Source organism: Pantherophis guttatus, chromosome 3 (genome assembly GCF_059756535.1).
Source record: "Pantherophis guttatus breed Tessera chromosome 3, ASM5975653v1, whole genome shotgun sequence".
Lineage (NCBI taxonomy): Eukaryota > Metazoa > Chordata > Lepidosauria > Squamata > Colubridae > Pantherophis > Pantherophis guttatus.
The window spans coordinates 108086752-108107472 of record NC_142065.1 but is presented as its reverse complement, the minus strand read 5'-3'; the positions used below and the strand labels follow the sequence as shown (position 1 = coordinate 108107472).

Below are 20721 nucleotides of genomic sequence, written 5' to 3'. Positions count from 1 at the left end.
TGTTTGAATTCAAAGTGATCTTTTATTGTGTTTTATTGTAAACTGCACAGAGAATTTGGCAACTGAGCAATCTAAAATGTTTAACAATCTTTGCAATTAGCTTTATAGTTGATGTGAAAAGCTTCTACCTTTATTTGCGCATCTTGTAAGTGGTATTTGGCGATACGATCCTTCCAAACTGGGAGGCTATCTTTAACTGGATGGTCTGCCTCGATCCATGATTTCCTTCAGCCGCTTTTAAAGCTATCATCCTATGTTCAATTCCGTGAATTTCATTAAATTAAATGGTATTAATTTCTCAGTAGATATATTATAGGTCTGTATTTGAAGCCTTCTAAATTGGTTGTTAAGATCTCATCATCTCTTTCAATGGATCTGGGTAAGCCGAAGTCTAGGAACAAGCAGATAGGTTTTGACTTATTCTGCTCATTAATTAGCTGCTACGCATCAGCTTCATTCGTAATTTACCTTAGCTGCCTTTCGCGCCTTTTAGAGCAGAGCCATAGCTATTTACATATTCCTTTTCATTGTCTCCAACCAATGACAAGCTCAGAACGCCGGGAGCGTTCTTTCGCCGTCCCAATGCCTGTGACTAAGTTAAGTGGCTGAGTTTCCCCAGGTCCCGCCTTTCCATCGTCGGGCTACTGTCACGCCACCGCCCCATTTGCTTCAGACCGTCCTCCGGACTGGGGCCTGGGAGGCGGCCGCCAAGCTGGGCCAGAGAGGAGTTGATGAGGGGCGGGGCCTTGCTTGTTGGGACCGCCCAGAAGGAAGCCTCGCAGATTCTCAGAGGCGGCGCGCACCCTGATATAAATCACCAGTCCCGGCGTCTCCCGTTCATTTTCGATCGACCCGTTGCCGTCTGATCCTTACAGCTATGCAAAGGGTAGCTATAGTCACCGGCGCCACCAGGTGAGAGCGCATCGCTGAGATAAAGCCTAGAACAGGAGGGATGAAATCTGTTTATGCAGTTAATTTGAAAGGATGTGCCGGTCCCATAGAAGACGGTCCGGAAGGAGCAGCATGCTTTAGATCCGATGGCATGATGCGGGTAAAAGCGTAGGATCGGTGGGAACTTGAAAATATTTTACTCTGTTGAATTGTGCCCAGGCTACATTTGTTATATTCTTTTGATATTTTAATTTTTATTGACTGACTTTTAAGAACAAGCTGCTTTGTGGTCATCATCCTCTTGAAAGCTCAATAAAGTGAATGGGCTCTGTAGGACAGGGATAAATGCGGTGAAGCAGAATTAAATTGTATATATTAGTATAATAAATTAAAGGATGCCTTGCTATTTTTACTTAAGACTTGACTTTCGTTCTTGCCTAATGTCTTTGCATCCCTAACAAAACGCAGGATTAAAGGCAAAGTAGCTTGACTTTATACTGACTGACAGCTAGAACAGGATATTCAAGTTCCTTGCCTTTCCACAAGTGAAAGGGCTAGACACTTGATAAATAACTGGATCTTAAAAGAAGGGATCCGATAGTTGGCAATTTTGTGAAGAAACATTAAAGTATCTGGGTGTTTTTTCTACATGATAAAGGTTTTTTTTTTCAACTGGGTAAAAAGAAGAAACTTCCCTTAATACTGTAACTTGGAGTCGCTAAATTAAGTAGACTAGCAAAAGATTTAAGGCCAATAAAATGAAATACTTTTTTCCAAGTGCATAACTCAATTGTATTTGACACCACCTAGAGTCTAGACAACTAGTTAAACTAGTTCAGAGGAAGGGTTCTCTTTCCCAGGATGCACTTAAAAGTCTCACTGAGGTCTCTTCCGTGGGGAATAAGAGGATACGGTACATCATCTGTAAAAGAAATCTGTCCCTGCTTTAGAGGGTAATATTTTGGAGTCTTTGCAATTTTAGTTGTGAAATCAGGCAAGGCAGAATGGTCGCAAGTTATTCTATAAATGCAGGCTACTTTGGAGAAGGAAAAATTTTCTGAGTGAAGGGATGAGTCCACAGAGTGAAGATGCCTTGTTAGAAGATTTCATAACCAATAAGGCAGTTCTGCCCCATGTTTTGAAGCCATATTGCCTACAGTGTATTGAACTAAGGAGCAAGACCTGTGGGTAGCAAGAAAGCAGATCTGACTGTACTCTGTATACTCTCATTCCAGACTCCCCTTTTCCAGAACCACCATAAACCTCCTCATCTATGTCAGACTGATATGGATTGGTGATTCTTTTTTTCCATTGTAGTCTCCATGGCAAAGAAATTTCATTGACTGTATATGTGAAACAAGTGGCAGGTGGCTTATCTTGGACTATTTGGATTTTAGCATCCTCCTTACCAAACTTTTTTTTTGCTTCTGGAATGACAGCTATATTTCTCAAATATTACTGGTGCTAATTGTCTGTTTAGATCCTCAATCATCCAGGTTACTAGGTTCACTTCTAAAATTAAAACTGAAGAAGCTTGTTGAATAAGAAGGGAAACATTTTTGAAGAAAAAGCCAAGAAAGACCAGTTGCCTTTTGGAAAAAACTCTTCTGGAACTATTGGTGCTAATATGCCCCATAACTAATTATTCCTTTCTAGTTCTAACAACTATCTATATGCTTTTCACGCTATTGCACCTATCTATATTTTTAATGATATCCAGTTATTATTATTATTATTAATTCAATTTATATGCCGCCTTTCTCCGGAGACTCAGGGCGGCTTACAATGCATTTTTTTAAAAAAACCATTATAAAAACATTTTAAAATTAAAATATTAAAACCCATTCACACCATTCATGGCCGGATCTCACCAGATCGCAACAGCGAGATCAACGGCCCCAGGCCTGCCGGAAAAGCCAGGTCTTCACTGCTTTTCGGAAGGCTAATAGGGTGGGGGTGGTCCGGACCTCAGGAGGTAACTGGTTCCAGAGAGCTGGGGCAGCCACAGAGAAGGCCCTCCCCCGCGGGCCCACCAGCCGGCATTGTTTACCTGACAGGACCCGGAGGAGACCAACTCTGTGGGATCTTACAGGTCACTGGGAGCTATGTAGTAGAAGGCGGTCTCGAAGATAACCTGGCCCTTAGCCATGTAGGGCTTTAAAGGTAATAACCAATATCTTGAATTGTGCCCGGAGATCAATAGGGAGCCAGTGCAGCTCGCGGAGAATTGGTGTAATGTGAGTGTATCTAGGTGCATCCACGATAGCTCGTGCAGCTGCATTCTGGACCAACTGTAGTCTCCGAACACTTTTCAAGGGTAGCCCCATGTAGAGCATGTTGCAATAATCTAACCGTGAGGTGACAAGGGCATGAGTGACTGAGGAGAGCCTCCCGATCCAAGTAGGGTCGCAATTGGTGCACCAGGCGAACTTGTGCAAAGGTTCCCCTAGCCACAGCTGTCAGATGTTGCTCTAATCTTAGCTGTGAGTCTAGGACCGTGATGGCGAACCTATGGCACGCGTGCCACAGGTGGCATGCGGAGCCATATTAGTGGGCACGCCAGCTCAGCTCTGGAGCGCGTGCCGGCCAGCTGATTTTCGGGCCTTCTGGGCCCACCAGAAGTAGGGAAACAGGCTGTTTCCTGCCTCTGGAGGGCCTGGGGGGGTGGGGAAGGCCCGTTTTTCTTTCTTACCTGGCTCCAGATTCTCTCTGTGTATCTGGGAACGGCGAAAACAGCCTTTCCCACTCCCTTGGAGGCCCTACGGAGGCTGAAAGGGCCCATTTCCCCACTCCCGGTGGGACAGGAAGTGACGTTTTTTCCTGTCCCCAGCCTCCAGAGACTCCTAGAGAGGCTCCTAGAGACTCCTAGAGAGGCTCCTAGAGACTCCTAGAGATATTCTGGAGGCTGGAGACAGCAAAAAATGTCACTTCCTGTCCCACCGGGAGTTGGGAAATGGGCCCTTTCAGCCTCCGTAGGGCCTCCAAGGGAGTGGGAAAGGCTGTTTTTGCCGTTCCCAGATACACAGAGAGGATTTGGAACCAGGTAAGAGAGAAAAACGGGCCTACCAGGCCATCATGTGCCGGGAGGGGGGAGGGGGTTGCACACACATGCGCATGGGCACGTGCGCGCGCGCCCCTCCCCCACCCACCCCTCTCCTGGCACGCAATGGCAAAAAGGTTAGCCATCACTGGTCTAGGAGGACACCCAAATTGTGAGCCCGTTCTGAGGGGGACAATTTCTTCCCCCCCCCCGAACCAAGAATGGACAATCAATATAGTCTTTAGGAGGCAATACCCACAGCCACTCGGTCTTGTCTGGGTTAAGTCTGAGCCTGTTGACTCCCATCCAGACCCTCACAGCCTCCAGGCACCGACAGATCACATCCACTGCATCACTGAATTGATGCAGGGTAGAGATATATAGCTGGGTATCATCAGCGTACTGCTGATATCTCACCCCGTATCGTTGGATGATCTCACCCAGTGGCTTCATGTAGATGTTAAATAGGAGGGGAGAGAGGACCGAGCCCTGAGGCACCCCGCAAACGAGTGGCCTAGGGGTCGACCTCTGTTCTCCTACCAACACCGACTGACTGACCAGAGAGATAGGAGGAGAACCACCGTAACACAGTGCTTCCCACTCCCAACTCCCTTAGTCGTCCCAGAAGGATACCATGGTCAATGGTATCGAAAGCCGCTGAGAGGTCAAGTAGCACCAAGATGGAGGAATGACCCCCATCTCGGGCTCACCAGAGATCATCCATCAGTGTGACCAAAGCAGTTTCCGTGCTGTAGCCAGGCCTGAAGCCAGACTGAAAAGGGTCCAGATAATCCGTTTCATCCAATGACTGCAGGAGCTGAAGTGCCACCACTTTCTCTACAACCTTTCCCACAAAGGATAGGTTGGAGACTGGATGAAAGTTCTTTAATTCTTTAAGTTAAAGTTCTTTAATTAAGGGAAGGCTTCTTGAGGAGGGGCCTTACGACCACTTCCTTCAATGGTTGCGGGAAGGACCCCTCCCTCAAGGACGCATTAACTAAAACCTGGAGCCAGCCTTGTGTCACCTCCCTGCTGGCCGAGACCAGCCAGGAGGGGCACGGGTCCAACAAACAAGTGGAGGAACTCATCGCCCCTGCAGCCTTGTCCACTTCCTCAGGAGTCACAGGCTCAAACTCATCCCACACAATAGGATTAAGACCTGCCCCCATCATCTCGGTCGGAATTGCCCAATCAGAGTCCAGGTCCATCCGAATCTGAGCGACTTTATCCAACAGAAACGGCACAAACTCCTCAGCTCTACCCTGGAAGGGCTCCTCCACTCCCCCTACATCAAGGAGGGAGCATGTCACCCTAAATAGGGCGGCTGGGCGCAAATCAGCGGATGCAATAAGTGCGGAAAAATGTTAACATTTTGCCGCCCGTATCGCCACTAAATAAGTCTTAATATAGGCTCTTAAGAGTGTTCGGTCAGATTCAGAGTTACTGGTCCTCCAGCATCGCTCTAGACGTCTCTTCTGGCGCTTCATCTCCCTGAGCTCCTTGGTAAACCAGGGAGCTTTCCTGGATCCACCACCAGTTATTTGGATAATGAACCAATAGCCTTCTATCAAATATATAATATATTCAAATATATAATGGCAGATAAATCTTTTGTGCATGTCAGTTGGATCTGTACTCAAAGAATCAAGTTATCCCTTATAAATAAGTTTTTTCTTCATTATAATGATGTCCTACCTTCCCAACATTCACATTCATCATAGCTACACAATTAATGGTAATGAGATTATTTGTCACAGGATAGGAGAACAGTGATGCACTTTAAGTTGGATCCCTTTCCAAAATCTCTTCAGCATGCTAAATGAAGTCATTGAAGACAAAGCAAAGCCACTGTCTGTCCACCAATGAAGACAGGGTCTGCTGGATCACTGTTCTTACTCTAGTGTATCTCAGATCAATTAATTTATAAAATCTCTTTTAACACAAGTTAAAATAGGGAAGAAAATGGTAAGTGAACACCTGTCTACCCTAGACGAGTTCAAATCACCAGGACCAGATGGATTAGACTCCAAGGTTCTGAAGGAACTGGCAGACGAGATTTCAGAACCACTGAACTATATCTTTCAAAGATCCCTGGAGCACAGGGGAACTGCCAGAGGACAAGAAAAGAGCTGATGTAGTTCCCAACTTCAAAAAAGAAAAAAAGAAAAAAACAGATCCAGGAAAATACAGACCTATCAGCCTGACCTCAATACCAGGGAAGATTCTGGAAAAGATAATCAAGGAACAAATCACCGAACACCTAGAAGCAAACAAAGTAATAACCAAAAGCTAACATGGGTTTGTCAAAAATAGATCATGCCAAACTAATCTTATTGCATTCTTTGACAAAGTGACAAAATTAGTAGACCAGAGGAAAGCTGTCAGTATAATTTACTTGGACTTCAGTAAAGCATTTGATAAAGTAGACCATAACCTACTACCAGATAAAGTAGAAAAATGTGAGTTAGACAGCATCACCACCAGATGGATTCGTAACTGGCTGACCAACTGCACTCAACGTGTAGTCCTCAATGGAACTGCATCTACATGGAGGAAGTATGTTGTGGAGTACCCCAAGGCTCTGTTTTAGGCCCAGTACTGTTCAATACCTTCATCAATGACTTGGATGAGGGGATAGATGGGGAACTCATCAAATTTGCAGATGACACCAAGCTGGCAGGAATAGCCAGAAGATAGGCTCAAGATACAGAAGGATCTTGACAGACTTGAACATTGGGTGCTATCTAACAAAATGAAATTCAACAGTGAAAAAAGTAAGGTTCTACATTTAGGGAAGAAAAACAAAATGCACAGGTATCGTATATGTGGTACCTTGCTCAATAATAATAACTGTGAGAGGGACCTTGGAGTCCTAGTGGACAACCATTTAGATATGAGCCAACAGTGTGCAGCAGCTGCCAAAAAAGCCAACACAGTTCTGGGCTGCATAAACAGAGGGATAGAATCAAAATCACGTGACGTGTTAATACCACTTTATAATGCTTTGGTAAGGCCACACTTGGAATATTGCATTCAGTTTTGGTCACCACAATGTAAAAAAAGATGTTGAGACTCTAGAAAGAGTGCAGAGAAGAGCAACAAAGATGATTAGGGGACTCAAGGATAAAACATATGAAGAACAGTTGCAGGAACTGGGTATGTCTAGTTTAATGAAAAGAAGGAGTAGGGGAGACATGATAGCAGTATTCCAATATCTCAGGGGTTGCCACAAAGAAGAGGGAGTCAAACTATTCTCCAAAGCATCTGAGGGTAGAACAAGAAGCAATAGTGGAAACAAATCAAGGAGAGAAGCAACCTAGAACTAAGGAGAAATTTCCTGACAGTTAGAACAATTAATAAGTGGAAAAACTTGCCTGCAGAAGTTGTGAATGCTCCTACACTGGAAATTTTTAAGAAGATGTTGGTAACCATTTGTCTGAAGTGGTGTAGGGTTTCCTGCCTGGGCAGGGGGTTGGACTAGAAGACCTCCAAGGTCCCTTCCAACTCTGTTATTCTGTTCTGTTCTGTTCTATTCTATTCTATTCTATTCTATTCTATTCTATTCTATTCTATTCTATTCTATTCTATTCTATCTATAGGAAAATCACTTTGGTATTTATGGAATGGATACATTTACAGAAAGATACTAGGGAATATATTTTCTCAACTATTGCACAATGAACTTCATAGAGCATGGATAGTGATGACAGGCCTTAACTGTATGTTGTTACTCTTGCAGTGGGATTGGTTCTGCGCTGTGTGAACGTCTGCTCCAAGAAGATGAAAACATCCATATTTGTTTAGCCTGCAGAAACATGGACAAAGCCAATGCCACCCGTGACAACTTATTATCTTCCTTCCCCCGTGCAAACATCAGCATTGTTAAAATAGATGTTGGCAGGCTGGACTCTGTCCTACATGCAGCTCAAGAAATAAAGATGAGGTATGGGGAGGAGAAGGGCAAATGGATGAGTAGCTAGAAGCAGTCTATTGGGAAGAATTGTTGCTATATGTAGCTCAGGAAGCCCTGTTCAATCAGTTCTCCAGGATGGATTTCTAAGTCATACCCATATTGCATATTTCTACAATAAATTAATCTTGAATAATTTTTCAAAAAGTAGCTATGTTAAGGATACTACTAATCTTTTTTTTTTCAAAGCAGACCGAAACATTTGATAGTAGAAATAAGCCAGAGGACCAGCCACAGAACAACAGGGAAAGGAGGCAATGGAGTCCTTGCACTATTTCTTCTGCAAACAACTGAGAACCTTTGTCTAGCAAAGAAGCAATAGAAAGATGGGAGAAAAGCATTGTGAAGGAAGGGCATAGCTACAAAGCATGCTTTTTGCTGGTCCCTGCAGTGGCAACTACTTCTAATTTTACTTTTACAGTCTAGGCCAGGGGTCTCCAACCTTGGCAACTTTAAGACTTGTGGACTTCAACTGCCAGAATTCCTCAGCCAGCTTTGCTTTGACTAAACTTTGCTGCTTAACCTGGTAAATTGCCAAGGTTGGAGGCCCCTGGTCTAGGCTTTAGCAGTAGTTTGTTCTAATGTAAAATGACTGGTGTTGATTTTTCCTCTCTACACTGACCTAAGATGCTTTTCTTATGCAGTATGAATTATGGAATATGCAAAAATTGGGGCCATAAGATAACTGCAGAGTTCTTAATCCAAGCTTTTCTTAATCGTATTGGACCAATAACAAAAATCATTGTGCTTATGTAGTATGTGAGTAAATAGATCATTTGGGTATCCTTCATAAATGTTGAAGTTCATACTCACCAGTGCCAATAAGAACATCTAATGGTAAGGTTTTGTAAGAATCATAGTCCCACTGCTTAATGGCTAAATGCGTCCTTGTACAGTTAGCAGAATCAAGTAGTAAAACGTTTCCTGGACTCTTCCTCTTCAGGCATAAATGTTTAAATATTCTGTTAAGAGAACTAATCTTCCTAAATGTGAATACAAGGCAAGATTTTCTTTGTCTTCCTGCTCAGTGAGAGGTCATTGTAAAATCAGCTTTCTGGTTTCTCCATGAAACAATTCAGTTAAGCATAAACATGAACATTTAGCCCATCTTCTCATGGAGGAAGATAGAGTGTTATTAGTTATTACCAGTGGTGGGATTCAAATAATTTGATTTGAACCAGAAAACAACCATTTTCTCTGTCCTAATGATTTCTTCCAACAACCAGTTCACCAAACTGCTCAGAAAGTTAACAACCAGTTCTTCCGAAGTGGTGCGAACTGGCTGAATTCCACCAATGGTTATTACATATTGACATATTACATTTCTAGATTAGTTATTCATTTAAGCCTTTCAAGTTAAATTACCCTACTAAGAGGGTTTTTGCTTTTGGCAAGGCATTTTCTGTCTATTTCTTCTTGCAATAACCAGGTATTACCTTCATTGTATAGATTTCATAGATTGGATTATCTCTTCTTGAATGCTGGGATCATGGTCAATCCGCGTGTCAGTTTCTGGGCATTTTTACGTGGCCTCTTCTCCAGGTATGTTATATAAACTGGATTTAAAAAATATCAGTGGGAGTGGCTTCAAACTTCCCATTACGTTTCCTTGTGGGAAATGGACAGTGAGTGTCAGAAATTTTCCTTCCTTCCTTTCTTTCTTCCTTTTCTATAGCCACCCATCTCAGTTTACAATTAAAAAAATTCATTACAATTAAGACATTAAAACATTTTTAAATAATAAAAAAAAATAAAAACATCTAAAATAAATATACATAACAGCCGAGATACTTGGCCAATCAGCAATACAGCCAGGGACCCTTGACACATTCAGTATCCTAAGCTTAGGAACATAGGCAGGTTTTTAGAGCCTTATGAAAGGCTAACAGAGTTGGGGCCATTCTAATCTCTGAAGGGAGAATGTTCCATAGAGCAGGGGGCATTGTGGAGAAAGCCCATCTTCTAGTCACCTCCATGGCAGTCCAGTGGCTCAGCAATGAAGATGCTGGGCTTGGCTGGAAAGCTGACGGCCCAGGTTTGAGACCCAAGCATCGCACAGTGGGGCGACCTCATATCTTTGCCCTAGCTCCTGCCAACCTAACAGATAAATAGGTATCACTTTGGTCGGAAAGTAACAGCACTCTCTGACATCAAGCTGGCTACATGACTGCAAAAAGCACTGGCTCAATGCCCCTTAAAATGGAGGTGAGTACCACCCCCTAGAGCAGTGACTAGTAAAGTAAAGTAAGCAATGCAGCTCTCATAAAAGTGTTGCTGCTGTTGTTAGTCACGAAGTTGTGTCCAACCCATCGCAAGGAATGGATACAATGGATATTCCAGTAAAGGGTAACAAATAGATAAGTTAACCAATGTTGGAGCCTGGCCTTACCCTTCACCCATGCAGACTTTTTCCTGTGTTAAAAACATTACAGCCACACAATAGTTACGAATTTGCCTTTTTGGAGCCAGATCCATGAGGTGTGACCCTTTCTACTTTGTAGAGAGCAGAATTCAACTCCTGTCCATAGACATGCCTTTTTTTTGTCCTTTCTTATGTGCAATATTGCTAAGAGAAGATATATATCCAACTTGGGACATCCATGAATTAGAATCTCTTTCCAAGTTTTAAAATAACTTTCTACGTTTCACAGCTTAGACATAAAATTTGCTTTTATGCTGGTGGCATAAATTTAAAAGCCTTGACTTTAAAAAAGCCCAAGACTACTATCTGTTTTGTTCTTCACAACACACACCCTGTGGTTCCTTCTAATTTCATTTGTCAGGGTGACTATTGTTGTGGGATAAATCTGGCTGAAGTTTGTCACGTTTAGTCCAAACTAGTTTTTCAACAAGGAGGCTTCAGAAAGAAAATAAACACTGCATCTATGTGCCAGTGCCAAATATTTTCAACCAAATTAGCCGTGCTTCAGGAAAAAGAACTAGGAGGCTTGGATCACATTAAAGTTGAAAAATATATAGAGGCACTGCTTTTTTACATAGGTTTAAGAGAAAGTGATCAGGATCAACCATTTATACTGCCAAACAGAACATAATAAAGTGCTGCTTTTCAATAACAATTTCAATAGAGGACACTAGCCAATTGTATGCTACAGAAAAATACTAGAACTCATGGCTCACTTTTTGTTATTTTCACTGAGGTCTTAGAGAACATCTGAAACTTTACCAGAGATTGTTGATGGTCAAATTTAAAATGAAACTTGATTTCAAGTTAAGGATTCTGCCAATTCTCACAATAACAAAAAGAAAAATTGGACCTCTATACAAATGCTTAATGGCAAGGAAATGATGTTTCCAGTCCTTTCCTTGGTAAAATTAAATGTAATGTTTTATCTTCTTTTCAGCAGAGTATTTCGAATGCTCACCACAGCAGAGGGGCTGATGACCCAGCAGGACAGGGTCAATCCAGATGGCCTGCAGGAAGTCTTTGCAACCAACTTCTTTGGACATTTTCTATTGGTAGGGAAGTTTTGAGTAAATGCATGTATGCCTTGTAGTTTCAATTTCTGAAAATAGGCATGTCTTCATAGCATTGATATTGTAAAGCTGCTATGTTTCCCAGTTCTATAGGCTTGAAATCTTAGAAAACCTTGGTTTGTTTACTTTCAGATCCGGCAGCTGGAGCCTCTGCTCTGCTGCCTTGAAAATCCTTCCCAGCTCATCTGGACTTCTTCAGTCAGCGCCAATAAGTCTAACTTTAGCCTTGATGACATCCAACACAAGCAGGGCAAAGAGTCCTACAGTTCCTCTAAATACTGCACTGATCTTACAAGTGTGGCTTTAAACAACCATTTCAACAAGCAGGTGGGGCTCAGCTCTTGATTTTCAGGGGACTGCAGCAGAAACATAAAAGAACAAGTATGCTGTCCATGTGGCTGGAAAGATAAGCTTCAAAGATTGTAAATAATGCATAACTGAGATTTCTAAAGCTTCAGAGACAGAGAAAGGGCAGCTTTATAGATTTCAATATCTTACAACATTGACCTTCATAGCAAGTAATGGAATCAAGTAAGGCAGGGGGAGTTAAACTTGCTTCCTCACGGCAGTGTCACGTCACGTATTGGGACTTTTTCCCCTTCATTAAACCGGGCGGGGCCCGGGCCAGCACGTGATGCATCTGGCCTGCGAGCCGCGAGTTTGACACCCCTGAAATAAGTTATTGTAAACAAATTATCAAATGAGCATATTTCAGATAAAGATACATTTTTACTTTTTAGATACATATTGATGCAGATTTAGAATTTGCCATTGTTCTGACTCTGTCTGATTATTCAAGAAATAATTTACTTAGCGGTACATATTACATTGTCACTATATCAAAGTAGAACATAGCCATAACCTCTCCCATCCTGTCTTTTCTTTTGTCCTTCTTTTGTCCTTCTAACTGCCATTTTTCCCTATATGGGCCAGGCGCCTGCTTTAGAGAGAAGACAAACGAAAGAGCTGAGATTCAAGATTTGGGAGGCAATTGGCAAGATAAAGCCAGGCTACCATGTAGAAAAACAACAAACATTCTCCTGACTACTTTGAACCTCGTCATGTAATCTCTGGTTGCTGTAGATACCTTAATCTTAGAGATGGGGTTTGCTTTTAAGATAAAAGTTGCAACCAGTTCATTCTCTGCTTGTGCCATTATGTAGTTTAGGTTGTAATATTTAAATTACTGGTCTCTTAAATTTTAAAGTCTTATATAATTTTGAAAGACCCACCAGGACATGGGGAGAATTGTCTCATTTGGCCAACAACAACCAACCTCATTGCCAAAAGATCCCTAAGCCTGGAGAACAATTTCACTGTGTGGAGGTCCCTTTCTATTGGCCTCAAGGCCAAATACCACCGTTTTAGTCCTCTGCTGTTTATATTCATAAAACGCAGAAGAGACCATTTTGGAAAGGGAAGCTTAGAAAAACATTTATTTCCTTTTTTGGGTATGTATTAGTCAACAGGCATAGCTGAGCATAACTCTATGTGTAGTGTGATTATATTTTATATGATGAACTTCTCTCCACCTCCCATCGCTCCCCTGTCTCCTTTTTCCTCAACTAGGGTTTATTTTCAAGTGTCATGTGTCCAGGTGTTGTAATGACCAATATGACATATGAAATGATGTCCCCTCTTTTCTGGAAGCTGTTTTTCCCTTTCTTATGGCTGGTAAGTGCCTTTTGAAGTATTGCACCACAGATGTAAACTTGAGGGAGAGAAGGATTGATTCAGTTTCATAAAGAATCATAGGAAAAACTGAATTTGTACCTCAGGATTCAGCATAATGTGAAAAATACAAAATTGTACTAAAATATCTCTTACTTTGTTATATAGGGATAAGCCACTTCATACCTGCAGGTGCCAGTGTGTTCCTAAACACCGGTGCCCAACAGATTCTCTGCCCACTGGATTTATAAAGGAATTCTTTGCAAAGCCATTAAATAGAAGCAGGCATATTGCCAAAGGAGGCACTTGTCCTTAGAATCATATTTATTAACACGTCTACCTTTCTGGCTTACCTTCCAATAAACGGTTGTTTTGTTATGACTGTGTCCATTGTGGCAAGGTTCCCATAGTGGCTATTTTGTGAATACATCCACTATATGATGTTAAGTTTCAAACTAGGTTCTTAGCTCAGAAAGGTTGCCCATCCATTGTATCTTGTAGTACCACAGTACAAATACTATTTGAGAATTTTCTGACAGGAATATTACAATGGCTAATATTCAGTGAAATTGTAAAACTGATTCATTTGAAACAGTTTTTTTAGTTCAATGAGTTTTCATGGGGGAAGAAAAAGCTAACTTTTTGCTTTTTTTGCTCTACCAGCTACGCCTGTTGACCCCTACATACACTCTGACACCGTACAACGGAGCAGAAGCACAGGTAAACTACTGTTAGATATATCCATGGCTCAGGGCACCCTCACATCCATTTGGTTTTATCCTGTCATTATTACTTAAATTCCTTTTAATGAAAAAAAAATAGGCAGTAAAAATAGGCAAGTAGTCTATAGAAACAATGTATGACATGTACAAGATTTCTTTCCCTCACAGCTGAGGGCTGCAGACTGATCTTGTAGAGTTAGAAATTGGAATCAGAACTCAGCAGTGACCAGGAGAGATGGCTTCGTTTCCATGCATTCTGAAATCAGCCAAGTTCTCTTGAAATCTGAGCAATGCTTCCATCTCTTTTAACATATTTGTATTGCTTGTGCTCTGGACTCACCTGCTTATTATCTTCTTTAGGTGTTTGTCTCTTCCTACCATCCCTTAGATAGATCACCCTGTTCCTTGTTATCTGTGACTAGGCTCCCACTGCTGAGATGTTAAATGTTCTCAGCACCGTCATGGAGTGTCTTGAATGGAGAGCCTATGGAATAAGAAATGTTTGGGTTCTCTTCTAGATTTGCTTGTTTAAGCAGAAGCCAGAGTTGCTGGATCCCCTGGTGAAATATTACAGTTGTACTACCATTTGGGGGAAGAATTATAGTGAGAGCCGCAAGGTAAGTCAATACTTTTGAGGAAGTGATACAGTAAGCACTATTTCTGTAGGGATGTAGGGTGCTGCGCAATACATTTCTGGACAGTTCTACAACCAGGCAGTGTAAATTAAGGTTCCCACTGAGGATTGCCAGAAAGTCCTTTCCAGTACATCTTATACAGTGGGGCAAAAAAGTATTTAGTCAGCCACCAATTGTGCAAGTTCTCCCACTTAAAAAGATGAGAGAGGCCTGTAATTGACATCATAGGTAGACCTCAACTATGAGAGACAAAATGAGAAAACAAATCCAGACAATCACATTGTCTGATTTGGAAATAATTTATTTGCAAATGATGGTGGAAAATAAGTATTTGGTCAATATCAAAAGTTCATCTCAATACTTTGTTATATATCCTTTGTTGGCAATGACAAAGGTCAAACGTTTTCTGTAAGTCTTCACAAGGTTGGCACACACTGTTGCTGGTATGTTGGTCCATTCCTCCATGCAGATCTCCTCTAGAGCAATTATGTTTTAGGGCTGTCGCTGGGCAACACGGACTTTCAACTCCCTCCAAAGGTTTTCTATGGGGTTGAGATCTGGAGACTGGCTAGGCCACTCCAGGACCTTGAAATGCTTCTTACGAAGCCACTCCTTCGTTGCCCGGGCGGTGTGTTTGGGATCATTGTCATGCTGAAAGACCCAGCCACGTTTCATCTTCAATGCCTTTGCTGATGGAAGGAGGTTTGCACTCAAAATCTCACGATACATGGCCCCATTCATTCTTTCCTGTACACGGATCAGTCGTCCTGGTCCCTTTGCAGAGAAACAGCCCCAAAGCATGATGTTGCCACCCCCATGCTTCACAGTTGGTATGGTGTTCTTTGGATGCAACTCAGCATTCTCTCTCCTCCAAACATGATGAGTTGTGTTTCTACCAAACAGTTCTACTTTGGTTTCATCTGACCATATGACATTCTCCCAATCCTCTTCTGGGTCATCCAAATGCTCTCTAGCAAACTTCAGACGGGCCCGGACATGTACTGGCTTAAGCAGGGGGACACATCTGCCACTGCAGGATCCGAGTCCCTGGCGGCGTAGTGTGTTACTGATGGTAGCCTTTGTTACGTCGATCCCAGTTCTCTGCAGGTCATTCACTAGGTCCCCCCATGTGGTTCTGGGATTTTTGCTCACCGTTCTTGTGATCATTTTGACCCCACAGGGTGAGATCTTGCGTGGAGCCTCAGATCGAGGGAGATTATCAGTGGTCTTGTATGTCTTCCATTTTCTAATTATTGCTCCCACAGTTGATTTCTTCACACCACGCTGCTTGCCTATTGCAGATTCAGTCTTCCCAGCCTGGTGCAGGTCTACAATTTTGTTTCTGGTATCCTTTGACAGCTCTTTGGTCTTCACCATAGTGGAGTTTGGAGTGTGACTGTTTGAGGTTGTGGACAGGTGTCTTTTATACTGATAACAAGTTCAAACAGGTGCCATTAATACAGGTAATGAGTGGAGGACAGAGGAGCCTCTTAAAGAAGTTACAGGTCTGTGAGAGCCAGAAATCTTGCTTGTTTGTAGGTGACCAAATACTTATTTTCCACCATAATTTGCAAATAAATTCTTTCCAAATCAGACAATGTGATTGTCTGGATTTGTTTTCTCATTTTGTCTCTCATAGTTGAGGTCTACCTATGATGTCAATTACAGGCCTCTCTCATCTTTTTAAGTGGGAGAACTTGCACAATTGGTAGCTGACTAAATACGTTTTTGCCCCACTGTAAAGTCACATAGGCAAATGTTAATGAATCTGGAATTTTAAAAATTAGAGAGATATTTCTGTGTAAGCTATACTCATTGCAACAATCCCCATCTATCCCAATTTTTGATCCCCCTAATTTTCTTGTGTTAGAACCTAGGCACATACAGATAGTCCTCAAGTTATGATAGGGCACTTAGCAACAGTTCAAAGTCACGACAGATACTCAAAAAGTACTTATGATCCAGTCCCAAAGTTACATATGTTGCAGCACCTCTGTGGTCGTTTGCCCTTACGACTGGATCGGGACTGACTGCAGAGATGCTGCAACACAAATCCCCCCTCACCTATTTCCCCTCATCCTGCCCCTGTTCGCCATAGGCACTGAGCCTGCAAGTTATATACACTCCTGCCCACCTCCCCACTCCATCATCGATCGCTCAATTACCTTTCCAGAGCTCAGGATGTTGGGGTAGGAAAAGGGGAGAAACCACTCCATTATGGAGCCAAGTAGTAGAAAAGCAGTGTCTTTCTGAGATTCTGGTGTTTATTAGCAAAACTATTCCCTTGCTACATGCTGCCTCTCTCTTCCTGCAAATGCACATGACCATATATTGCCTCTTTCTCCCAGCAAATGCAATCTCTTCCCTAGCTATCATTCTCCCTTTCCTCCCTGCAAATGCATTCTACCCACCCTGCCTCTTTCTCCTACAAATGCACACATGCAGCAGGGAATATGCATCCATTCCTTGGGAGAACATACGTTTGCCTGCAGAAAAAGGGAGAGCGATAGCAAGGGAAGAGGTTGCATATGGCTGTATGAGGAAGAGTGATAGCAAGGGAAGGGGATTTCCTGCTGTTTCGCTGGGAGAAAGAAGCATCATGTGACCACATGTGTTTGCTGGAAGAAAAGGGCAGCATGTAGCAAGGAAAGAGTTTTGCCGAAAACACAGCTTTGGCAGCGTCTCAGAAAAAGCTGCTTTTCTGCCATCTGGCCCAGTAAGGAACAGCCTGTCCTCCTTTCCTACTCTGACATCCTTGGCTCTGGAGATCTTCGACAGATAAGTGAGTGATTGATCAGTGGTGGGTGTAGGGGCTGGGTACAGAGGAGTCCCAAGTGAAGCGGGGCATGAGATATCTCAGTGGGGGAAGGCAATGGGAGGCCGGAGGCAGGTGGTCTTGTTCCTGCACTAGCCCCCGCCCCCATCGTCTTCTCCACTCTTGATTCATCCCATGCTCACTTAACAACCCATGCATTTGTTTAACAAATGCATTGAGGAGAGCTGGAGTGGAGGCTCATTCACTTAACATGAATCACTTAATGTCCTCCTGACTTCTGACTTAAATGTGCAATTATGATTGTAACTCAAGGACTACCTGTACATATTTTGTCATTCTAAATATTATATGTGAGTTGATTTTACTAATAACCACTTTATTCAAATGTGGCAGACAGATGTGGAAGCAGGATTCTTTAGGCATATCCCAAACTGGATCTTTAGAAATACCCAAACTTAGCATTTTGAGTTTGTCTCTCCTCGCTCCAATCTAGTTTCTGGGATTTTTCTAATCACACCGCTTTGGGAGGTGTACCATGCAGGGTCTCATTTAATCTTTTTGCCCTTCAGCTTTTCTGACATTGAATTACACATACTTTCAGCTTCATTGGCTTTTAATTGGGCAACTTTGTGCGGAGAAAGATCTCGCATAAGAGACAGAAGTTGAGCTAACCCTTTAAGTCTCCCCCCCCCCATTTATTAATTTTATTTATTAAATGTATATGCATATTTAATTATTATCTGTTTCTTTGATTTCCAGATGGATATTAATGAAGACATAGCAGAGAAACTATACAAGAAGCTGTTGGAATTAGAAAAGCAAGTTTTAGTGAACAACAATCACCCAGATAAAAAATAGCAAGACAGCTCTTCACAGGAAAATGTTTCTTCCACTTGGAACACTCTTTGTTATTATTGTTTGCCTTTGCAAACCAGATTTTCCTAGTGGACTGCTGGAAGGATTGTACGACTAGAGTGTGGACAGCCACTTGTCTGAAATGGTATAGGGTGTCCTGCTTGAACAGGAGGTTAGACTAGAAGACCTCCAAGGTCCTTTCCAACTCCATTTGTCAACTCTGAAAACATTTTTAGCTGAAGCCATATTCTCTTTTTCTTCGTTTCTTAGTTGCCATACATATTGGGGGTGGGGGACCAATGTACTGTGAAATGTTTTCTAATGTGCCAGGCATAACGGTGATAGGGCTCGTGGGAACCAAGGTCATTTCAATGAGTGCTCGTAACAACTGGAGGGAGCAGCTGAGAAGCCTGCTGCTTACCTGATTGGTCAACGTGATCTGTGACATGGGGAGGGTGGGGGTGTGGGGAATAGCTATTTTTAATTATACCAAACAGTGGGAAATATTAGAGTTGGATTCACACATAAAAGTGCTAATACATACCAAATAAAGGAAATATTTGAGAAAAGCTACAGTCCTGAATTGATTAGGATCATTACTCGGAAGCATGACACCATTCTGATTCATTGACCTTGTTTCTCCTCCCAAGGGTATTTTATAATGAATTTTTTTGACCAACACCCTAATGGTGATGCTTCTTCATTCAACATATGGCACCTCTAGTTGGGGTCTCAATTAACCCTGCCTTGGGGCTCCAAGTACTTTGGTTAGGCCCCCAAACACTGTCCTGGCAATAGATTTTATGAGAGAAAATCCAAGCATCTCTTCCTGGGACCCCAAAACGGGGGGGGGGGGGGGAACGGGACTGGCAAACCAATCTGGACTGACATAGCCCAAGGAGGCTGACACTACTCACTCTAGCAGGGGCATTTGTAAGGGAAGTCAAAAGGGACAAGATGGCAGGCATTAATGCTTGATCAAAGCCTCATTTAAATGGGGAACACATAAAAATGGTGCAGGGTTTTGATCCTATAGTTGAACTTCTCATCTTGACTTTTTTTAAACTCTTCCCCTCGCACTATGTATACCCTCACACTATGGCATCCTTTCTGTTTCTCAAAAGACTATAATCAAGGCAGTGGTGTTGAACCACTTCTGTATCTAAAGATGATCATGTTATTACTTTTACTTTAAAACTGTTCTTTAAAATCAAGCAGCGAACTTGATTTGGGTGAAAGAATGGATGGTCCTACAAAAGAGACGACTTTTGACATTTGAGGGAGCCGGTCTTCAACATGGCTGGCACTATTTTCTATGGCTGGGAGCATCCGGCCGTCCTAGACACTTTGATGATCACTATTTACGTAGGACGCTTGGGTACACTTGGGAAAAGGTTAGAAGAAGAGTATATTCAAAAGTTCCATGTTGGATTTCGGCGCAGGAAGCTCAGGTTTACCCGACATTGTATAAAGGGGAGAAAACCTTGACGTATGAAGGTTTCTTGGATGTTCAGGGTAATCCGAAGTCACAAGAATTATTAACTCTTCAAGGATATAAGATAGACTGGTGGTCTTATTCTCAAGTGCACTCCAGGTATAAAAAAGATTTACATAGTGAAGGAATCTACCGTAAAAGACAAGAATTGGATAAGATCTTATTCGAAGGAGGGAAAGGGATATTATCTAAATGTTATGCATATTTATTGTCTCTGCAGATAGGACAGGATGTAGTGAAGGATTGTATGATAGCATGGGGGCGAAATTTTGGATATCCCCTTGACTTCCAGCAATGGGAACAGATTTGGTTGAAAAATATGAAATTAACCATGGCCTCCTCATATAAAGAAAACATATATAAAATGGTCTACCAGTGGCATCTACCCCCCGGTGAGATTAGCTAAAATGTTTCCCGGGACATCTGCCTGCTGTTGGAAGTGCGGTTACAGCAATGGAACCTATTTTCACCAATGGTGGACCTGCCCGCAGGCGGTTAAATATTGGAAAAAAATACGGCAATGGATTTTGGAAATTACACAGATTAATTTGGAATTAAGACCTGAGATTTTCCTATTGGGGGCAAAACCTTTGAATGTTAAATCAGATATATGATTCTTGTTGATTCACATTATCACTGCAGCAAGATTAGCGTATGCGCAGGAGTGGAAAAATCAATACTTACCGATAGATTTGAAAATAATATATAAAATTAATGAGTGTGCAGAATCAGATAAATTAACTAGATTGATCAATGGTAAAAAAGATTCAGAATTTTATAACAGTTGGAAAGTATGGTACGATTGGGTCCAGAAAAGGTGGGATAGAATAGATATATGATGATGTATATATATATGGTGGCAAATATGTATGTATAAAGGAATGATTTTATACTTATGGACAATGTAATCATATTATACCATGCTGGCAGGATTGTATATTTTATTTGTGTATTAGTGTACAGAATATATTAATAAAAATTATATATATAAAAAAAATTGTTCTTTTCTCTAACAAGATAGTGTTCCTTTCAACAAGTCATTCTATCTGCCCTCAATGGCAGAGCCAGGTTTCTCACCACATAACTCAAGGTCCAAGGGAACAGCAGCTTCAGTTTTTGTTTTTGTTTTAATTTCTACTATGAAAAAAACTAAGAATATTTACCGAGTCTA

The 20721-nt window shown here is 42.0% G+C and overlaps 1 protein-coding gene across 2 annotated transcripts; it reads left to right on the top strand.

Moving 5' to 3' along the window:
* The first annotated feature begins 576 nt into the window (after window positions 1–576).
* HSD17B7 (hydroxysteroid 17-beta dehydrogenase 7) lies at window positions 577–20249 on the top strand. 2 transcript variants are annotated; one of them, XM_034409806.3, is made up of 9 exons: window positions 577–912; window positions 7671–7874; window positions 9351–9443; window positions 11264–11378; window positions 11529–11723; window positions 12966–13070; window positions 13731–13787; window positions 14308–14406; window positions 17960–20249. In XM_034409806.3, exons 1-9 carry the CDS (start codon window positions 878–880, stop codon window positions 18056–18058), a joined length of 1002 nt encoding a protein of 333 aa, XP_034265697.1. In that variant the 5' UTR covers window positions 577–877; the 3' UTR covers window positions 18059–20249. The 2 variants fall into 2 exon arrangements, with proteins under 2 accessions (XP_034265697.1, XP_034265698.1); XM_034409807.3 differs by lacking the exon at window positions 577–912 and adding an exon at window positions 996–1051.
* The last annotated feature ends 472 nt before the right edge of the window (window positions 20250–20721 follow it).

Bases quoted from the DNA above. Each gene is read 5' to 3' on its own strand.
- HSD17B7 (XM_034409806.3), top strand. From the start codon at position 878: ATGCAAAGGGTAGCTATAGTCACCGGCGCCACCAG. The intron at 11,379-11,528 runs GTAGGGAAGTTT...GTTTACTTTCAG, and splicing joins TCTTTGGACATTTTCTATTG to ATCCGGCAGCTGGAGCCTCT. The intron at 11,724-12,965 runs GTGGGGCTCAGC...TTCCTCAACTAG, and splicing joins ACAACCATTTCAACAAGCAG to GGTTTATTTTCAAGTGTCAT.